The sequence below is a fragment of the Microtus pennsylvanicus genome, chromosome 6 (genome assembly GCF_037038515.1).
Source record: "Microtus pennsylvanicus isolate mMicPen1 chromosome 6, mMicPen1.hap1, whole genome shotgun sequence".
In the NCBI taxonomy this organism is placed as follows: Eukaryota; Metazoa; Chordata; class Mammalia; order Rodentia; family Cricetidae; genus Microtus; species Microtus pennsylvanicus.
Window position 1 is genome coordinate 46,442,574 of NC_134584.1, and position 23,616 is coordinate 46,466,189.

General features: G+C 36.0%; 1 protein-coding gene across 2 annotated transcripts in view; it reads right to left on the bottom strand.

The window, feature by feature from the left end:
* Positions 1-23,616, bottom strand: part of Adamts6 (ADAM metallopeptidase with thrombospondin type 1 motif 6) — a 217,883-nt gene that overhangs the window by 90,881 nt on the left and 103,386 nt on the right. For both annotated transcript variants that reach the window (XR_012910889.1, XM_075976158.1), the window contains exons 13-14: positions 14,761-14,906; positions 12,573-12,636 (exon numbers count right to left, since the gene is read on the bottom strand). Coding sequence is in view for 1 of the 2 variants with exons in the window: in XM_075976158.1 (XP_075832273.1) it covers positions 12,573-12,636; positions 14,761-14,906 (210 nt within the window). In the remaining variant the exon portion in view is untranslated. The remainder of the gene's footprint in view (positions 1-12,572; positions 12,637-14,760; positions 14,907-23,616) is intronic.

A 23,616-nucleotide genomic window follows, 5' to 3' on the forward strand; every position in this document is an offset into this window, starting at 1 on the left:
AAAGTATAACATCTCACTGAGTGTTTGGGCAATAGCACAATTTGATCAATCTTTTAGATTTCTGTAGCACTGTAGCAACTAAATTTTTAAAAAAGCTATAAATTTTGAAACACTAAGAAAACTTTCCTCTTAAATGTAGAAAAGAATATATCATGAAAGAACAAAATGGGAGGAAGTTGATGCTGGAAATCCAGCCAGGGTCTATAGATGCTGGGCAGTAAAAGTGTGTCACTGAACCACATCTCCAGTCTTGGGAGTACTCAGCTCAGAATAAATGACAAGTGACTTACAGGCATCCTCAGAGACAAACTTGAGGACTTTCTTAGCAACCCCCTTAGACATCTACCCTTGCTTTGTGCAGTCTCCAGGGTCAGTAAGTAATAATAAATAGTTTCTATGAGATGTGTGGAAATAATAGACCATGCTGTGCAAACATTTACATTTCTATCATTACTTACTATAGGATATGGCTCAAAATTTTTAGCATATTAAGTCCAAAGCCTCAGATTTTAAAATAGTGACAGCATCTGTACATTATGTTAAGAGCCTCAAATCTTAAAATATACTCAGTGTAGTGAAATACTACACCATCAGTTCCAAACCTAAGGGTTTTTTATGTGTGTGTGTGTGTGTGTGTGTGTGTGTGTGTGTGTGTAATTACTCTTTTGCCTACTTTTAGCTAGTGCGTCATACTATGCTGGCCAGTCCTTCTTTTCACTGTTTGCTAATATTTGTATCTTTGAAATACTGACATTTGACATTGCTACATAACATTGTCATATACAAAGTACATGGTCAAGAACCATATAATTAAACTACAAGCAAACAAAATCTGCAAAAATACCCTCAAAATGTTTTAAATGTTTATGATTTGGGGAGGCCTATTCATAACTGTCATTGATTATTTATGTCTGATAAACATGGTTGAACGTAATAAAGACTATTTTTAATTATCATATGTGTTTAAGGGTGCAAGAGAATATGCACATGAGTGTAGGTAAATACGAATGCCACAAGAGGGCGCCAGAGTCCCTGGAGCTAGAGTCACCCAAAGTGGGTTCTAGACGTGTAGTCTGGTCCTCTGAAAGAACAGACATGCTCTTAACCACTGGGTCATTCCCTGGTCTCTTTCTAAGTTATTTTCAAAGACTCTTTCATGAGAGCTAAAGTTGTCTGTCAGTGGTTTTACCAAGTACCAAATCTGTTTTAAAAGAAAATACCAATTTCAAAAATATATGTAATTTGAACTGTAGATACAAGTTTTCACCAAAAAGAGTATCAACCACTTAAAAGTTTGCCCAAGCACAGTTTTTAATCTAGTTGAAAAGACCAGATTGAGGTGGGAAAAGTATATAACTACTTCAGGAAATATAAATAGCAAACAACAATATCTTACAGCTTGTCTTTAGGTGCTGCGTGAGTGAAAGACCAATGAGCTATGTAATAAGTTATGTAAATACTGAATATGAAAGAAAACTTTGAGTGTGTCCCAAAGTATTGCAGTTGAGATAGTTAAGAAAGAAAAAGGAGCTGGGGAGATTATTAAAACTGTGCTGGGGGATTAGACAGGGAAGCCAAGTAAAGCTATGCAGGAAGGCAGAAAGAGATTATGTGTTCTGAGTGTTTCCGAATAGTGGAAAAGGCCATCCTATACCAAAGACAGAACTGTACAGAAACATAAGGAGAAACAACAGCTCTTATACAAACACCAGTACAAAGCTGAGTTAACATATTAAGCCAGTCACTGAATACAAAATTAAAAATGCTGCTTTCTAGTATTTTCTAAGGACCCTTTAAAGCTGAAGAAAAGCAGATAGTCAATAAAAGGGAACTGCTGTTTATGAAGCACTTGGATGGCATTACATGAAGTTTTTTTTTTTACCTATTCTTTTCTTCTGAGTGCCTCTCCTAGGGTCAGCTACAATAAAATCAAAGCATTGTTATAAGTGCCACTTGACTAGTTCTAAGTACACTGTGACAGACTTCAGAGATCTTTAGGTGTGTAAGCTGCTTCATCCCTAACAACACTCTCATGAAGTAATCTTAATTATTTCATAAGAAAAGAACGGGACTACATATTTTCATAAAAAATTTCAGAGTGGAAGATACTTCCTTTATCTGAATGAGAATACCTCCTTGAGTCACTCCAAATGATGTAACAGCATAGGCTTAGGTAAGAAATTGGTCATGTCAATGCTTCAATAGAAGTATTTACAAAAAAAAAAAAAAGGGAGACAGGTCAGATTTGATTAGTTGTTGAGCCAGTCCAGAATCATATCTGTCAAGATCTGGGGTGAGAGATGATGTAATACCATTTGAACAGATTCTTAGTTTCTTCTACAATTATCCCAAAGCAGACCCAATTCGTAGAAACATGAACAGGACAGACAAATACTTTTCAGAGAGCTACAACTATGAGCAACTTCCTTTATTTCCACCAAAACTTGCCTTCCAACAACCAAGTGATTTTTATTCTTTCTTCTGAATCTATACTAAACAAATCTTCTTAGATTGAAAGATACCCAGGCCTTGATAAGTTTCTTCTGTGTACATACTAATTAGCCAGTGGTCTTCTTAAAACAAGTTACAAAGAACTGGCCTAGGTTCACTTAGCAAGTATTTATAAGTTGTATAATATGTGTCAGATATAATCTAGACTTTGGGATTAGAGGGGAAACAATAAAACCTTAAATGCCTACTTTCGTAAAATTTATTGTAGTTTGACATGAGAAGAATGGCGAAGCAGAGTAAAGAAGTTGGTGGTGAGGTGAGAGACGAGAGGTTTGGAGAACCGAGAGGACAGCAAGTGCAAACGCACTGGGGCAGAACTGTTGAGCATCTGGATGAGGCTGTTTCCCAGTCTCTGATCCTAGGTGTTCTGGTTTCAGTTCTCACCAGTGAATGCTCTGAATATGTGAAAAGTAAATATAAGCTAAGCAGGAATCGCATTGGCTGGCTGGTCTGGAGAGAGATCAAAGAGTAATCAAAGGAAAGTAGTTCCTGGAAGAAATTTCTGAATCCTATTTTTGATTAATTTTTTTTTAAAAATGGAGAGTTAATATGTAGTGTGTTTTTTAGGCTATTAAGAATAATAATAGTATCAACACTGTCCTAAAGCATGTATATAAAACAACTTTAAAACTAATCTAGCATCCTCTCCCCAGACCAACAAGTACAGCCCCATGGACCCAAGAGCAATGCCACAGGCCTCAGTCTCTAGGGTGTGTAAGTATTTTCAAAATAAAAACAATAACAACAAAATCTTTATCGCCATTTTCCAGATCTATATGTATTAATACATTTTATAAACTATATTGTACTTTCAACTATTTGGATAGATAAGCATTTCCTAAACTTTTTTTTCCTAAACATTTGCCTAAACTTATCATATTTTTCCTACAGAACCAGACATGCATGTGGTACACGCATACATGCAGACCAAACACTCATACACATAAAATAATTCTAAAATTATTTTTAAAGATGACAGGTAAATTTTATAACTGGATACCCATTTGTGATATATTTTTATGTTTGTATTGAGTCTTGTATTTATAAGTCCCCTATTCCATCTTTATATTATATGACACTAAGGAGAAACTAGATATTCTGTTTGTATTTGCTATTAATTAGTAAGACTACTTGATCTATGTTGGTTCTAGGTTTTAATTCCCTATAACTTAGGCAAAAGATTTATATCCTGTATTTTTCAATCCAATTTACCTCTATAGGATTGTACATAGGTAACACAAGCTTCTAAGCAGTGAGGTGTTCCAGTGTGGATGTTGCTCCTTTTGTCATCTCTACAGATGCTATAAATCTTAGAAATTATGGCATTTGACTCTGTACTAGCGTTATTTCACTAAGACTCTTATACCAGAAATTGTGAGCCACCTTTAGTAAGTAGGAAGACCCTGTGCTGCATATTTAGTTCACCGACACCATCCCAGTTTTATAGTGTTTCCTCTTTCTTCTGATTTTTCTTTCTCCTTTTCCCAAGAAATAAGTTTCCTTAAGGGTTTTTGATATATGCTTAGCTTGGGACAACACATTGCACATCTCTTCCACTTCCTGTGCATCCATCCTCATCCAAACTTAAAGCTTTAACTCCCTGTATGTCCACCTTCTTTTTATCATATGTATCTACTATATCTTCACTCCTTAAGACTGCTCACCTTCCTCTCACAGCCCCTTTCTAGTTTTCTGAGCTCTGTACAGGTACTCCAAGATAAATAGACACATGTAAATATCTAATTTTGGATCTACATACGAGAAAGAACATAAACTTTCTGAGCCTGGGTCACTGCACTTAGTATGATATATTCCGGTTCCATCCATTTTCTGGTACTCCAAGATAAATAGACACATGTAAATATCTAATTTTGGATCTACATACGAGAAAGAACATAAACTTTCTGAGCCTGGGTCACTGCACTTAGTATGATATATTCCGGTTCCATCCATTTTCTGGTACTCCAAGATAAATAGACACATGTAAATATCTAATTTTGGATCTACATACGAGAAAGAACATAAACTTTCTGAGCCTGGGTCACTGCACTTAGTATGATATATTCCGGTTCCATCCATTTTCTTGTAAGTTTCATAATTTCAGTTTTATTTACAGCTGGATAAAATTCTATTGTATATATGTATCATATTTTCATTTTCCAAGCATCAGTTAAAGGACATCTAAACTGATTCTGTGCCATAGCTATTATGAACAGAGCAGCAGTAAACATGGATATTCAAGTTTCTTGATAGAAGGTTATGGAGGCTTTTGGGAAAATGCCTAAGAATGGTGTAGATGGATCATATTGTAATTCTATTTTTGTTTCTAAGAAGCTCCCACACAACTTCTACAGAGGCTGCATCAATTTACATTCCATCTAACCTTAGATAAACATTCACATATTCCCACCTCTCACCAGCATTTGTTATTTGTTTTCTAACTGAGTTGAAATTGGATTCTCAAAGTCCTATGTCCATTTACTTGGTATTGTCTGTGTGAGTGTGTGTGGTGTTTCTTGGAAGCAACACATAGATAGCTTCTTCTTTTTAGACCAATCTACTATTGTGTCTTCTGATTGAGAAATTGGGATTATTCATATTCAGCTATTAAAACTGTGCACTGATTGCTGCTATTCTGTTGATTTTGTAGTGTTTCCCCCCTTGTCTTATTTAGTACTATCCCAGCATGGTTTGTTAATTCCTATGGCCTTGTGGATGGATTTGTTTTTCTCCGATCTGAAGGATTTCTTTAAGTTTTTACTGTCGAGTTAGAGATCCTTTGCCCTTTCTGTGTCTTTAACTAATAAATATGATCTTTTCGGTGTGTTGTATCCATCTCACAGTTCCCTATGATCCCTTTTTATTATTGTATCTTTGTCCCGGCAAGTTTGTTACAGTTCCTCACCCTTGTCTTCATGCTCAGATATCCCAGACACTCAGTTCTCTCTTTGTTCTATTCTGTATCTGAGACTTTCCACAGACTTTTAAACTCTGACTTGCTATAATTATTTTTAATTTCAGATTATGTTTTCATCAGTATTAACCTTTGCTTTTTATTTTATCTTTCACATTATCCATCACCTTCCTTATTATATCCTGCCATTTGCTTATGCCTTTAAACATACTTAGAATCATTATTTTGAGTTCTCTGAGATTTCCTCTAACTCAATCTCATCAGATGCCATTGCTATATGGTTAATAAGTTTTGGAAGAGTTATGCTGTCTTGTTTTTTGTGTTTTTTATGTACTCCATTATTACTTACAGATCTTGTGTTATTTCTTTGCTTTGTTAGGTTATTTTTAATTAAATATTTTCTACCATTTGAAGTATTTGCAATGTCCAGTGGAACTTGGATATGGCAGTATTGAGTGTATAGTTCAGAAAGGCTCTGGATGTCTGGTGTAAGGTTTACATTATTCCCTTAGTAGTATATTAACTATGAATGCAATCAGTTTCTTTATATTAACACTACTCAACTGTTGTAGCAATAATAACAGTGACCCTTTACATTTCAATAACTGCTGGAAAATAAACTATCAAGGGTAGTATGGGGCAGTATGGAGCACACTCAGATTTTAATTGTCTGATTTTTCTAACATTCAGTTTTTCAATCATGATTTTAATGTAGTGCTAGAATAACTAATCATAAATTTATAAACAACAATTATCAATAGCATTATTAATACTATTGTTTTATGTGCATAGTACATGTGTGTTCCTATATGTGTATACACATGGTGTTCAGGTGCATGTACACCTGTGTTGGCAAGCATATGGAGGCTAGAAGTTGATGCTGATATCTTCCCTGATTGTTCTTCAATTTATTATCTGAGATGGAGTCTTTAACTGAACCTGGAGCTTATTCATTCGACTGGGCTGAGTGGCCATTGAGCTCCAGAACCCTCCAAACTCCATGCACCCAACTCCAAATCCTGGGGTTATAGACTAAATAGCTTTTTACATGGGTTTTGGGGATTCAAATTCAGATCTTCATGTTCACATAGAAAGTACTTTACCAATGGGTCCTCCTACCCTATGCACATACAGACATACATACTAACAGACTCACACACACACAAAACAAAAAACCAACTATTTTTAATGTTAAAATGAGAAATAACCAGAAATGCAAAGTACCAACCAGCCAGTCATAAGAAGGGAATGAGCAAGACCTCTACATTATCTAGGAAATTGACAAGCTATATCGAATAGATTGTATGCCCTAGAAATAATACAAGCAGAATCTATTAAATACACATGAGTTAGCCAGTCCCCTAGGTTTTCCACTTTCCATTAAAATGTATATACTCAGGAAAAAGTTAGAAAGCACAGAGCATGCCTAGTCATTAGAATGAAACACTTTTAGGGATGGGGCTATAGCTCATAGTTTAGTAGTACAACACTTACCTAGCACACAGTGGGCCCTGGATTTGATCTCCAAATAAATAAACACATACACAATGACTTTGCTGCTCGATGTGGTGACTCACATTTTGAACCACAGCATTTGGGAAGCTAACGGAAGAGAATAGCCAGCAATTCAAAGCAAATTAAGGATACATAGTTGAGCTTCAGGCCAGCCTGGGCCACAGAGTGAGACAATCTCCAAAATCAAAAATAAAAGAATCCCTGTTCTCCTGGTCTTTGACTGCTTGACATTAATTCTGGGTTTTGATTTAAAAATTTTTCCAGGATCATTTGAATTTATAATTTGTATTATTCATACTTAAGTGTCAAGAAAGCTTTTGGCTCACAAATGAGCAAGTAAAAAATGCTTATAAAATGTTTTCTGGTTGTTAAACTATCTATTTAATTCTAACTAATTGGAAACAGCTCACTCAGATCTCATTTAAGGGGTCATAAACTATGACACACATAGGATTGAGGTATATGAGCACACAGTATGAAATGAGGCTGATCTGGTAAAAGTGAATTCTTTTATCTCTTTTAATTCAGAGTAGTTCAGATACAACAGAAACCGGGGCAGTATATGAAATATTAACATTTAACCATTGTGCATTTAGAAACTTTGTAAACAAGAAGGGAATGAGCAAGGCTTCTACATATATAGAAAATTGACAAGCTATATTGAATAGATTGTGTATCCTAAAAACAATTCAAGGAGAATTTATTAAATACATATGGGCCAGCCAGTTCTCTAGGTTTTCCACTTGCTATTGCTAACAGAATACAATGAATTATTGCTTATCTTAGTTAATCTTACTACAATTAACTCATCCTTCAAGATTTCTTAATAAATTCCATCCTATAAAATGGAGCCTTTCAGGTACCCTTTTGGTAGATTTTTTAACATTAGGAGTTTTGGTTTTATCTAATATGATATATAATACTGAAAATCTCGTTTCATAAAACTGCATGGTAAAAATGACAGCTCTTTAAAACTTGGGTTGGACACATTTAATTCAAAGACAGTTCATTTCGCTTAAATATAAAAAAATTCTAAAAATAAATAAATAAATAAAAATTCTAAACAACGAAATACTGAAGTAAGTATGACTTTCTTATTTGAAGAATTAAAATGAGTTAATATGGAAAAGTCAGGACTATAGAGCTAATTCATTAAAAGTTGAAATAAAAGGGAAAAATAGTAATAGAAATGCCATCATTCTAGCTTCTAGTTTCAGCTTCTAATACAGTCATGAGTACAGGCAACAGTGTCTGTCTTTTTTTTCATGTTATGTTTCCTAGCATACATTACTCTTATTGTATAATGCCTATATTATTGTATGTTCATACCTTCAATTACATAATACTGGAAATAGTTGTGAACTAGGAGATGGGTTTGAGTTTCACACTCCTACCTAATAGTATGATACAACAATAGGTCTTCACTTCTGTCCTTGTATAAAACCTCTATTCTTCTGACATTGGTGTTATTAATCTAAATCAGCTTGGGGCTTAATAAATGAGGGTCATTTTCTCTCTTGGAGGAGAGATTGAGGTATATGAGAATTAAGACAGTCTCATCCTATACACCAACTTCTGGGATCATCCTCAGTGTCTTCAGCATTCATATGGAAAAATCATCAGTCTTACAAGCAGTAAAACTCCAGTTTGGGCATGTACTCCCGTTACCACCTTCTGGAGTTGTCATCTCTGAATGCACTCACTTGTTATATCATAATTTTAAATGTATTTCTTTCTGATCTCAACTTCTACCCAACTCACTCTACTTTTCCTATTGTCTTATTTTGTTTTCATTTTGGTTTTGGTTTTACTTTTGTGGCTTTTTAAAAGTCAGTTCCGAATTTTCTCCCAAATAGCCCTCTTTAGACTCCACTTTCATTACTTGTAGAGAGCCTCTGTCTCAGCACTTCAGCCATTAAATTCCTTGATGTGGGATTCCCTCTGTATGCTGTGAGTGTGTTTTATTACCATTATTTAATAAAGAAGCTGTTTTAATCTATGGCAGGGCAGAATATGGCAATGCAGTAAATCCAAGCAAAGATAGAAAAGGAAAGAAGGTGAAGTCAGGGAGACGCCTAAGGAAAAAGACGCCAGAACCTTACTGGTAGGTCACAGATTCATGATGATACACAGAGTAATAGAAATTGGTTAATTTAAGATGATAGAGTTACTTAATAAGAAGCCTGAGCTAATAGACTAAACAATATTGTAATTAATATAGTTTCTGTGTGATTATTCAGATCTGGGCAGCCTGGAAACAAAATGCAGTCTCTGGTACAATTCCTATTGAGTTATTCACTGTTATGTTGTACTCTTGTCTTTCTTCCATCTGTTCACATCTAAAGCCAAAATCTATGACTCTTTCAATGGTTTCTAAATGCCTCAGAACATATGGCAGACAATTAGCACACTGGCCTTGCACTTCATTCTCCATTTACCTAGGATGTCCTTAACACCACTAGCTTTTCTCTGGCCTACTCTCTTTGCCTTTTAGTTCTCTCTAACTTTTTATGGAAATGAACCTTAAATTCCTAATTAGCCATGTGCCAACTGTACATACTTTTGTAAAATATGATTCATGTCAACATATTGTGATTATTCTGTTGTGACTTCCTTCATTTAAGTGATTCCTTGAAAATACACATTTAAGGGAATGAATCGTGGTAGTATTTGAAAAGTCTTATGATTACAGATATATGCAATTATTCTGAGATCTGTTTAGCAGAATAAAATATGATAAACAGGTGTGTTAAAAGGGGAAAGAAATAGAGGAGGAGAGAAGCTTACAATTTTAAGTACAGTATCCAGGTTAGGCCTTATTGAGAAGGAAACAACCGAGGAAAGATGAAGGGATAGACAGCATTAAGTGCACAAGGAAAGGGAGTAGTCAAAACAAACGTCCTAGGGAAAGAGCACCAGTGGTGGGTTTACCGAAGGAGATCCACGTAGTTGGAGCAGAGTCAATGATGAAGACGCTGCTAACAGATCAGTTCTCAGAAACAATGGAAGTCAGATTATATAGCTCGTACTAGCTTTTGTAATAATTTCATATACAAGAAATAGTGAAGTGTTGGGGGTTAAAGAGAAAGGATAATCTGACTTACTCTGCCTCCAACATTGGAAACTGAAGAGTAAAAGTTTGTTGTTAGTAAATCAACACATGAGGCTCTTAAAGATTTGATGGTGAAGTTCAGTGGTAGAGCACTTGCCTAAGCATGTGTAAAGTCTTGAGCTTAGCAAAAAGCACCTCAAAAAACAAAAATAAAAGCCTATTAAATTGATAACTATAGATACTAGTAACTCAGACCAGAGTAGAAGTAGCAGAAGTAGTGAAAAGCTGTCAAATCTGAGATATATTTTTAAGGCAAAATGTAACAAAATTTCCTAAGGGATTAGATGGATACAGATGGTGAGACAGAAAAGACTGGGAAAAAACAAACAAACAAACAAACAAAAAACCTCTAGAATTTTGACTTATACTGGTGGAACAGATATCTGAGGTAAAGAACACTTACAGAGAACAGTGTTGAATAGTTTTGTAGATAACATTCGCATACACTACATACTGCATGTTTATTAAAGGTCAACCAGAGTAGTAAGATGACAGCTGGGCTGAAAGGTATAAATTTTGGAGTTGAGTGATATAGCATCAAAATCACTGAAGCTTATGAGATCAGAAATAAAACGAGTATCAGTAGAATGGAGAAACAGTCAAGGGCAAAGTCCTGGGTAGTCTAACATTAGGAGAATAAGGAGAAGCACTAATGAAAAAGAATAATCAAAATGTTCAAATGAGTAGGAAGAAGAAGACTACAACTAGTAAATATTGAAGGCATCTGTGACTTGGTAAGAGTATGTCAGCATTATGATGAAGATAAAATCACAAAAGAACAAATTCAGGAAAAAATTAGAAGATGTGAACTCAATTCAGTATATAAAGATAAGTCTTTGGAGGAATTTCTTTCCTCCAAAGGGTGGCAAAGAAGTGGTTGAAAGAACTGGCAAGGGCTTTTTGTTTGTTTTTATATAGAAAGATGCTTGTATGCTTATAGAAAAGTCCAGAAGAGGATATGTTGGAACAATATTCTGCACATTTATGAATTTATAAAGAGTTAAGGCAGGAGTAGACTGGAAAATGTGAATGAAGTTTAGTTTCTTAATATTTCAGTGTTACAAAATAAAACAGTGTATTTTATACACAGGAAGGAGCAATAATGTTCTGGACAGAATTACCAAATGAAAGATAATCAATCTACTACCAGAGGCAGCCCACCACGACCAAGGAGAAAATCAAAAAGCTCCCATTTTGCAAACTACAAAGGAAACAGTAGATTTGAAGGAGTGATGGTTTCCATCAAACCATGAAGGTAAATGCTGTTTTGTTGTTGTTGTTGTTGTTTTGTTTTGTTTTTTTTATTTTTGAGACAGGGTTTCTCCGTAGCTTTTTGGTTCCTGTCCTGGAACTAGCTCTTCTAGACCAGGCTGGCCTCGAACTCACAGAGATCCGCCTGCCTCTGCCTCCCGAGTGCTGGGATTAAAGGCATGAGCCACCACCGCCCAGCAAAGTTTTAAGATTTTGTTTGTTTGTTTGGTTGGTTGGTTGGTTGGTTTTTTGAGACAGAGTTTCTCTGTGGTTTTGGAGCCTGTCCTGGAACTAGCTCTTGTAGACCAGGCTGGTCTCGAACTCACAGAGATCCGCCTGCCTCTGCCTCCCGAGTGCTGGGATTAAAGATGTGCACCACCACCGCCCGGCATAAATGCTGTTTTACCATGAAATGCCTCCCAAAGACTTGTGTTTGTTTATTGGTCTCTAGCTAGCGGAGAAGGTTTTATGGGACCTTTAAGAGGTAGTGTTGCTAGAGAAAGTATGGCACTAGGAGCTAGCTTTGAAGTTTTCTAACATGGTCATACTTTCTGTTTTCTTTCTCTTCCACCTCTCTGGTGCAAACGTGATAGACAGGTCTCATGCTCTGCTGCCATGCTTTCCTTACCAAGATGGGCTGTACTGGTTCTGGAGCTGTAAACTAAAATACACACTTTCTCCCCTGGGTTCCTTTGTCTGGGTATTTCATCACAGCAACAGAGATGCAGCTAGCACAGTAAAGATAAGGGAAACTCAGAAAAGTCAGACAGTGAAATTCTGCTGTTAATGGTTCATGAATTCCTGAGGGCACATAAATATTTTCATAGTTGCCAGTGGCAGGGACATGATTTGGGACAGAAGAGACTATGGATTGTAATGTTGAGTCTTAAGGGACTGGACACCAAAAGACGAGAGATGATGTGCGAGTCTCAGGCTCCTTGCTGTGAGGGACAGAAAACAAGATGAAGAGCATAGTAAGACTACCACTTGTAGACTCAAGAAACATAGTAACAGTGAGGTTGGGAGTTGAAACCAGGTTTTTCAGGGCATATATGGGTCTCCCCATCATAGAGAAGACAGCTGCACCTGCTTCTGGAACTACCTCATGGTCTTACTGATGGAACTGACAGTACTGAGGCTAGCTTTTTAGGAAATTCATGTGACCCTTACAACAGATGAATTTCTGATTAAAGAGTCTAAAATTGAAAGCTTTCCCTGCATGAGAAAAGAGTAAACTAATTACTTATAGCAAATTTTGGATTTACTTACATCTGTATTGCAAGAGCGATACCGTTTTCTCTCTCCAAGGCAATATTTTCCACCTCCTGAAGGTCTGGAAAACAACATTTTTTTAACATGTGATTATAATGCATTTGTCAAACAAAGACTACATATATTGCTTGATGAACTCATCAAAAGTTACATTAAGATATAAAATGTGATGTTTTATCAATTATTAAAATAATGATCATTGTTAACAATGAATATGGTTATTCAGAATAAAGTTATATAAATATATAAATAATTTGTAAGACTTAGGAGTTATGATTATATTCTCAGGAAAATATAAATAAGTTATTATATTTAATTATCATAGGATAGTACTCCACTCAATACAATGACTTTAAAAACCTCATCTATAATGAAAATATAATCTTTTCTTTCAGAAAAGACTATAATTTTCTTTCAGGTGGGAAACAAAGAGATTACACTTAATGACTTCCTGGGAATGGATCCAGTTCAGAGTAAATAATACAAAAATGCATTTTCATTTAATTTCAACATAAAGTTAAAAATATCAAATTTAAAAAGATGGCTTTGTATTATATTTCTTCCATATTAGTGAAAATACAATATCAAATATTTGCTTTTGTAAATTAATATTTAAATTATTTAAAATTCAGGAAAAACATATGCCATCACTCAGACATGCTATTACTGAGTACTGATGTGGGATTCCCTTCTGTGTGTTGTGAATATGTTTTATTGCCATCGGTTAATAAAGAAACTGATTTTGGCCAATGGTTTAACAGAGCAAAGCTAGGTGAAAAATCTGAACAAAGATGTAGAGCAAGAGTAGACAGAGTCACAGAGAAGCCATGTAGCCGCCAAGGGAGACAAACACCCCAAAACCTCAAAACTATGAATGAGCCTTGTGGGATAGTAGTTTATAGCAGGCTTTGTTGAATTTAGGCTAATTATCCTTGCACTTGCTTAAAAAGGAATCAAGTCTACTGGTATCGATGGATTTGGAATATGTTTTGAAGATCAGTGGATTGATCAACTTGAGTCAAGCTGAGAGAAAGGGATTGTGAGGCCAAACAAAGTTGGGGGGATGATGACAGCCAAGGGTAGTTTATAAATTATAACAGGAATCTCTGTGTGGTAGGAAGGCAACAATGCTAGAAAGTGGGAAGTTGAAATTTAGAACTGTTTTAAAGAAAATATTCTTAGATAAAAAAAAATAGAAACAAGGTATTTGAAAAAAGCTAAGAGTCCAAGGTTAAAATGAGAACAAATAAAGAACTAAACTAGACCATCATTTATCCAGATTAGTGGGTGGGGTGAGTAGAGATGTTAAAAAATCATTCTTCACCAAAGACTGCTTATCAGAAAAGGTCCTCAGCTTCAGTTCTAGACACTATGGGTAGGTAGCAGGCAGCAGTGAAGGAGTAGGTGAGTCTTAGGCAGAATAGGAAAAGTAAATTAAAGTACCAGTCCACCTGTACATTGATAGGATGAAGAGGAAATAGAACTGGCAAAGCATACTGATGGGCTGGCCTTGCCCCATGGGGACTCTGGCTGGAGAGTGGTGAGATAGGGACAGGCTGACTTGCTTGCAACAGTACTGAGAGATGACAGGAGCATGTGAATGGAAACCACTTTAACACATGGACAGAATTGTCTTCATTGTGATCTGTGATGAGAATCGAGGCATCTCAACCCCTGAAGCGTTCTCATTGGTCCTTTTAATAGTAATGTGGCAGTGATAATTTTATGTGACATGTGAAAAGCCCTTCTTTTTCTGGAAATAAAGGTAATGTAGCAGAAACCAGACATGGATTCATCCATAAGTCAGCAGTCTTCAGAGGAGGAAATCTGATCATTACTAACTTATCTAGAAGACAATGCTTTTCTATTTGAAAGATTTAGCCTGCCTCTCTCTCTCTCTCTCTCTCTCTCTCTCTCTCTCTCTCTCTCTCTCTCTCTCTCTCTCTCTCTCTTTCTTTCTCTCTCCCTCTCTCTTTCTTAAGTTTTACTTACACAATAAGGGGAAAGGAAGAAAAAGAAAGTCTGTCTAACAAAGCTCCTCCACTTTCCTGGACCTCTTGCTTCTTCTGAAGACAAGCACTTGGCTTGCTAGAGAAACATTTTTACAGATAACATGTGAAACCACAGCTTTGAATCATTTCCAATTGTGTCTTTTTGTTGGCTCTGGCTTACTTTAGCTACTTACGCTGGACTGTCACAGTGTCTTAGGGATGAAGAGACGCCTCCCCCGCAGGTCCTGCTGCATTCGCCCCACAGCGACCAGGAACCCCAACCCCCATCTATGCTCTGGGGCCAAGTGCCAAAAGGAACACATTCTCCCTGATAGCACCACTGTAAGAGGACACAAAACACACAGAATTAGCTTTTAGGCAGATACAAGATAGAAGTCCATAAACTTTCATAAAACTCAGGTGATGACCAATTTTAAGCATTTGCATTCTCAAGAGAACAGGTTTTTAACTGTGTTTAGACAATGTAAAGGTGCATATGATTTGCAAAGTATCTTCAGCTGGTCACATCTATAGTCTCCAATGTGTACCAGTTCTAAAATCCCTGACTTTGGCAGTTTCTCTTTGTTTCTCTTTGTCCAGACTTTTAGTGTTTCTCATTATGGAATTAGCTAGAGACCTCAAAATCATTTTTAGATATTGTAGTAATTTCTTTAAAAAAATCTTTATATTCTACTATTATTAGACTTGTGGAATGATAATGCACTATGGAAAGTTCTCCAGTAAGGAGTTTTTATGATGGTAATTGCAAGTTCTTTAAAGAAAAACTGGTTGAGGCTACAATAGTAAAAGAATGCTTTGTGGTATTTCATCTAGGAGCAGCACAGACATAATAAAAGTAATGCCAAGACACTAGGGACTGGGCACAAAAAACCTTATATACATTGACTAGCCATGTGAAAGGCCCCTGTACGAACATGTGTACTGGAATTCTGCTCAGTTTTACTCTGTGCAATAAACCATACATGCTGCCCCTAAGGAGAGAGCCAGGAATAATTTATCAGAAAGCAGACATCACATAATCAGTTCATAACTCTAGCATGATAAATCTTATTTGCAGTATATGGCAAAATAAAAGTGTTCTTTTAAGTCAAGCATTTATAGGTTTTTGTTGGTGCATTTTTCTAAATCATCAAACATTAACAAATCAAACTCACCTATGAAAGTGAAATGTTTATATGGATAACAATAGGCAACAGTTGTTAGAGTTAATTGTCAACAGGATCATTCCATTAAGAAATTCAACCTTATAATGAGATGTGAGACACTTAAAAATTAATCATTTCATTGTCCTAATTATGTCACCAAGTTTGTTGGTTTTTAACTCCTGAGGTACAGGGCAGTTCTCTCAATTTCACCTTCTATATGGCTGCCACCCTAGACAACAGCCTCCAGACGGAGTAGCTCCTCACTTGGTGATTCTGCCTCCATCTTTCCCAGAGAGAATTCAGGTGTGGCTTTTAAAGACACAGCATCACACTATTTTGATTTCATGCTGTTACTATTTTGCTTAAAAGGCCTCAGTGGCTCCCATCTCCTTTAAGACCAGACTTGCTGATAGAGCCCTCACAACAGCCTCTGAGCCCCCTTGCCTTGGCAAGGAGATCAGTAGCCACATGGTTTGTTAGTTCTTCCTCGCCCACCTCTCCTTCTACACTTGCTCCCTCACTAGCACATTTGCTCATCCTTCAGGTTGCCTTCTCCTAGCAACTGATACCACAAATCAGAGAGTTGAATACATGCTAGCTTGTCTACACTAAGCCATATCTCTAGTCCTTTTTAACTAAATTGTCAATCAAGGTAGGTTTTGCCACGTGGCCCAGGCTGACTTTGAAAGTAACAATCCCAGAGCTTTAGTCTTCTAAATGCTAGGATTCCAGGTTGTGCTATCACACCCAGCTTCCAGTTGTTTACATAGATGTCTTCTGACCATTTAGTCTTAGACCAAGTATCATTTCAGCAGACAGCTTTTTCCAGGATGCTCTTATTCTGAAGAGGCACCTCACCATCCATTCTTGCCCTAAAGCTACCCTTTTCATTATGGAGCAGTGCTTACTTATGCCTTCCACTTCAACAACCTTACCAGTTAGAACTACTTTAGTTATCTTATCAATTTTCTCTTAGTTCACCCCTCTCTGCTTAGAATGCAAGCCTTGAAAACATCACATGGCTACTGTTAATTTCTGTTCCTCAGACTAGCCTCATTTTAAGGCTAGCATAGCAACATGTAGCAGTATATTAGACAGAAGAGGTAAAATGCAGACCCATCGTCACAGGGACCCTGTTGTAATGAGGACTGCCTCCATCACTATTTGGTATCTAGTATACACGTAAAAAAACTATTAGATGAATTATTATAGTTAAATTGCAAGATTTTGAATCCTATTTTAGTCACTACATGTCAGAAAGGAGCTAGAAAAGATTAAGATAAACAAACATTTGTTTTCTTGTCATTTCAGACTTCCGTGAGAATACATATGATTTGAAGGGAAATGTTTTACTTTTTAACTTTTTTCTTAGGATTTAAAAATAGTGAGAGCCATAAAAATACTAAAAGATATAAATTTCAAAGTATATATCAGTATTGCTATATATGCTTACAAAGGGCAATGAAAGAGTCAATAAATACCCTTGTTTTCCTTTGAGCCTTATTTTTGGCCTACTTAGACGGATACCAGAGTGGTAAAAAGATAGTTAGCACTTGAAGATTTGGGTTCAGAACCCAGCATATACATACACAAACTTTAAAATAATTATTTGATTAGCACACAAAAGTTGAGTTTTCATTGCAATATTTTCATATATGTATGTAAATGCAGGTATATTCTATATGTGTACATACACATATATTTATACTCTGTTCTTATCTGACCTCAGATCTCTCAAGTCCTCTTCCTCAACACGAATAGTTTATCTTTCTTCTTTCAGTATATATATTTCATTATCCTCTCTTGGCCCCCACCCCCAAATTTTATATAAATAAATCTCTTAAAGTAAAAGATTAATGTATTATGTATTTTATAAAATGCTGTTCAATTTTCATAAGTTTTGGGAGACTTCGGAGGTTTGGGTGTTTTAGAAACAGGCTTTCATGTAGAACTGAACAGCCTTGACATGCTGTGTCGCCAAGGCTTACTTTGACCATCTGATTCTTCACACCTGGCTTTCTCATCATTAACAGCTATACAAAAATAGTATTCCATAAACAGTTTCAAGAAAACATTTACTGTATAAATTCTATTTCTATAATTATTCAATGGAAGTAATAAAAACTGATTACAAAAAGTTAAATAACAAGGATTATTGGGTAAAATAATCATAGTAATAGAATAAATACCAGGTACCTCATTTTTAATAAGACTGGTCTCCAATTTGATAACTAGTTAACTCAGCTAACTGGCTTAAAAGTTACTGATTTCAGCATGTGGAAGAAGCTTTATATTACTATTATCAGTTTTCATTCTAGAAATATTTTAGGCTCCAAAGAAAGTCACTTGAGTTTTTTTGTTTCTTTAACAATGGGAACCAATTTTACTTCTTGACTCCAATATAGATTAAAATAAGAAAACTTTTTGAATTAGTTCAATGTAGACAAACATTAAAAGAAATTAAAATCTACTAAGCAACTGGTTTGATTTTTATTTCAGCAGGTGTATTCTTTTGCATCCTGTTTTATTACTCCCTCCTTTGTACTTAAGTTTTTGTAGTTCTTGCTACGTCTCTCTATTGTTAGTAAATATCTTGATGTAGTATATAATTTTTAAAAAGTTATTTAACTGACTAATAAAGCTTTAAGGCACTCATTTGAGAGTTAACATGGATCAAGTGATATTTGAATTAATCAATATGCTTAAATATTTCAATGTATGTAAATCATGCATAAAATAATTGGACTACACCAAACAAACCAACTTGAAGTCTATAGAGCCAATAAGCATATACAGGTGAAAATTTTGAGTGCTGTAATGTGTGTTTCTATTCTTTCCTACCATGGAGTTGTTTAGCAAATGCTATATTTTCAGAAGGATGGACTGTTACTTTACTTTAGAGTATGAAAGCTAGATATAGAGATATAATCCAGCTCCTAAACTTTACTCTCAAAGGTTATAACCAAACTAGTAATCTTGGATGGTTCTGGTTAATATTCTTGTTACTATAGACTCAATTATCTAAGTAAGTTGGATATTTGGTCTTCTTTCTGTTAATTTAAGTGTAGTTAACAAAAACCATAAAGGCGAGATAAATGAAACTTCATACTTCCAAAATAAATTTCATATTGTTTCTTATTTTTCACATTTCTTTATAATATAAAATAAATATGCTGAAAATATCATGTAGAAAGCAGTGATTCTTTTAAACATTTTCTTTAGAAACAGTCTTAGTAAACTAAATCACTTGCTACTGAATTACTACATTGTGTAGTTATATAGTGTTTGTAAATGAGTTTTTGTCTTTGGGAGAGTTTTTGAGACAGTCTTACTCTATAGCCAGGCAAGAGTAGAATTAACTTTGTAGCTCAGCCTGGTCCATAATTCATGGCCTTATTCCTGCCTCAGCCTTCTAAGTGCTGGAATTATAAGTGTGAGCCACAATACTTTGCATTTTTTTCTTTTTACCTATAACCATTTTAGGCATAATTATTGAATATCTTGTTATAAACAGAACTGGCTGAAATTAGCATATGGAATGAGAGAACTCTAAAGAAACCCTAAAAATGTAAAGGGAGTGATACTGATGATTTAGGAAAGAGCAGTTTCAAGTCAGAAGAGCATAGGGCTGGAGTACCACACTATTAAAGGTCCAGTCTTCCTGCTGAGTAGGTATGTGACTGATCAGGCTGCATTTCAGCCCAAATTCCCAATCAGAGCTTGTCAACCACACTATTTACATTTCTAGAGCATTTGGAAGAACTATTCTTTCCTCACTCTGTTTATTTGGTGTCCAGTCAAAATATATTACTTTCTACCCTAGGTGAATTAAGAATAAGGTTGCAAATGCCCTAGTGATTTAAAAAGCATATAATAATCCTTTCCTAATCCAACTCTATTTTTTCATGCAAAGATATTAGGGATCAATGTCACTTATATGTAAACCCAAACGCTGGCCTATATCTCTAATTGAATCTTATAGAATCATTAAATGAATCTTCTGGCAATAAACCAACTATTTGAAACTTTCTTTGTGGTTACGAACAGGGATTATACGGATTGGGTTTTGATTACCCTCAATATCCTGTACAGTAACAATGCCAACACTACTACTGAAGTTCCTACAATCTAAATCCTTATTTACTATTTCATCAAATACAGCGTTTCTGATTCTTACCCAAGGACTTTTGCTGATGCTACACCCAAGTGAAGTACTTTGGCTGAAATTTATATTGATTGATTTGCACGAGATTGACCCATGGACACACAGCACAAGCACACCGTCTGGGCTCATCAAATTTCCTCCTTTAGTTAATGCTACTGTCCCTGAGCACATCCATTCAGGACATATGGTTCTTATTCGGTCCGTGAATGGCTTATTCAGGCAAACATCCAATGGCTGTAATAGCAATGTCAGACCCCCCAGGAATCACGCAAAGATCAGTTTTTAATTTTTTGGCCATATTTCTTACTCCATCTGCTAAATGTGCATGGAACAGTTGTGGAACATTTGTGGAACCGTGCCTCTGGGCAAGGATCCCACAACATTTGCAGCCAGAGTTTGACGAGATCATCATGGATCCAATCCTCTGGCTATGTCTATGCTATCACTCAAGTGATATTTCTAACTCCTCCTTCTAAAAAAAATTTATTTAAACAACTGTGAGCAGCTTTGGTTTTTATCCACTGTTGTGGCTAGCTAGGTGGGGTATAGGTTACTTCTTATTCTTTTTGATGAGAGTAGTTTTGAAATTCAACATTAAGATTATATTTTGTGGATATTCCATTTGAGTGTCTGGGTTTCATTTGTATGCTGTGTGGTGCCCATTTCTACTGGTTATGATGTTTAAGGCTGGCACATAACAATACTAAGCAATGATACTGAGAAAGCCTGTGAAAAAGTTCACTCCTATCTCATTCCACTATCACTGTCAAGTTTGAAGAAATTTGTTTGCTATTCTATTAAGGATTAATTATTTTATTAATTTTCATAAAAGTATATATTAATAGCCCACATTGACTTCTTACTATAATTTCTTATCAAACAAATGACTGTTACATGTTAACAAATGATAATTCCACTTACTACAGTAAAATATGATGCCTGCTTCATGTTTATTTGTCTGTTTCATATCTACCACAATGCAATACTGCTTTTTTCAATACACAATCCCTTATCAGAAGATAAATTAAACAGGAGGATTTCAACTATGAACCAGAAAGGCCAGTGTTGAATCCTCAGCTATGGTATAAAATTACTGTGTTATTCATTCTTTTTTCATCTGTAAAATGAAGTTAAAATGTTACCTGCTTTATTGAAGTTTTGTCAAGAGGAAAATGGCAACACATTCCTGGTATGATATAAGACTTTTAAAAATATTATCATTTGCTATCAGTATTATTGGGAATGTCTTCTATTTTTATATGTGTAGGTTAGAAGAAACACAATGTTGATCAGGTTAATTGAAATTTTCACTTTAATTCTGCCACTAGGACTCTGCACAATTGTTCTTTTTTTTCCAGTAAAAATTCTGAGTTCTGGGTTCTTGTTTAATTTCCAAGTAGACAAAGCTCTAAGTATAAAGTCTGTACTTAGCAACAATAAATACCTATCACCCCTAAAAACAAAAATTCCTAGAGAATAGTAGTAAATCTAGTCAATGAGAAAGAAGTATTGAGCTCCATCATCTTTGCTTTGTGTTTTGCTTTAAAATGCAGGTCTAAAAGATTATTAAAAAATTCAAAGTGTGTGTGCACACACACATGTGTACATGATGGCCTATTGAACTAGGACTACGTACATTCCAACAGTAAAGTGTTACCTCACTGTGATATCTTCAGCATATCCTCAATTTTAAATTTTATATTGAATAGAGCCTCACTATATTGTCCAATCTAGCTTGGAGCCCATAGTTTCCATGTCTCACAAATAATGAGAATTACTGCCATGTGCCAGCATGTCAGCATGAGAGCAAACAATGTGCTGAAGAAGAAGCTGAGAGCTCTATATCTTCAGCTGCAGGCAGAGGAGAGACTATGTACCACACTGGGCATAGCTTGAGCATAAAAGACTTCAAACCACCTCTACAGTGTTACACTTCCTCTAAGGCCATACATATTCCACCAAGGTTGTGCTTCCTAATAGTGCCATTCCCCATGGACCAAGCTTAAAACACATGAATCTATGGGGCCATACTTATTCAAACCACCAGAGTTCACTCCCTGGCCCATATAGGCTTGTTACCGTAACATAATGCAAAATGCATTTAGTCCAACTCCATAATCTATTGTAGTCTCAATAAAGCTTAGAAGTTCAAATTTCAAAGACTCTTCTAAGATTCACAGTCTCTTAACTAATCCCCTATAAAATCAAAATCAAAAAACATATCACATGTTTCCAACATATAATGGCAAAGTATGTACATTACTGTTCCAAAATGGAGGACAGGAAGCATAGTAAAGTATTACTGAACCAAAGCAAGACTAAAACCAGTTGGGTAAACTCCAAACTCTGCATCTCCATATTTAATGTCAAATCACATTTCAAATCTCCAACTCCTTTCAGCTTTGTTGACTGTAACACACTTACTTCTCTTGGGCTGTTTCCACTCCCTGTTAGCTACTTTCCTCAGCAGATAACCCATGATTTTGGCATCTCCAAAATTTTGGGGTGACCAAGACAATCCAGGCTTCACCTTCACAGCTTCACACAATGGCCTCTCTAGGCCTCCATGCAGGGACACCCCTGCCATATGTTTGGTCTCAGTGGATCTCCTTAGTCACAGAGGGAGATTCCATGTCCCCTTGACTCTAAAGTCATGTATCCTTGACTCTAAGGCCAGAACCATGTGGCTGAGGCTCTGAAGATCTGGTGCTTGGTGGGAATGAAACATGGGCTCCCTTATTCAATTATATTTTCACCCATTTTCTGTCTTTCACTGCCTAAGTTTGGCTGCCCTGGAACTTGCTCTGTAGACCAGCCTGGCCTCAATCTCAGAGATCCGCCTGCCTCTGCCTTCTGAGTGCTGGGATTAAAGGCGTGCACCACCACACAGGGCTCTAAACTTTCCTTTAATTCCTTTTCACAAGTTAAAAAGTTAGCTGGATAGCATCTTTCCCTGAGGTTATCACTTTATTCCTTTATTCCATTTCATAATCTTTTTATCTCCTTAAACAGAGGACTTAAAACCATTCCACTTCCTGGTGCCCCATTTCTCCTCAAATTGTACATTTTGTATTTTTTTCTTGTTCAGCATGCTTCTTTTCATTATATATCTTCAAAAGACAGAATGCTAATCACCACACAACAGAGTCAATACTAGGCTGTTTTGAGACTTTCTCTGCCAATGGAATTAATCCAAAACTCTTCACCTTAGCCTCAGGCAAACTTTTCAAACAAAGGCAACAAGTAGCCACATTCTTTGCCAAAATATCACAAGAACAGTCTCTAGGCTACATACTAAAATTCTTCTCTGAAACCTCTTGAGCCAGATCCACACAGTTCAAATCACCCTCAGTACCACTGTCTTCTATGATTCTACTAGGTTGATCCATTACTCCCTATTTAAAGTGCTCAGCTGTTTTTCTGATCCAAAATTCCAAAGTTCACAGTTCTCCAAAAAAAGCTTGGTCAGGCCTACCACAGAAATCCCCAGTCCCTGGTACCAGTTTCTGTCTTAGTTTGGGTTTATATTGCTGTGAAGAGATACAATAACCACAGCAACTCTTAATAAGGAAAAAATTTGAGTTGTTTACAGTTCAGAGATTTAGTCCAATATCATCATGGCAGGATATGGTGCCATGCAAGGAAGATGTGGTTACTGAAGAAGGTGAGAGTTTTACGTCTTGATCACAGGTGGCAGAAAAAGACTGTGTACCACACTG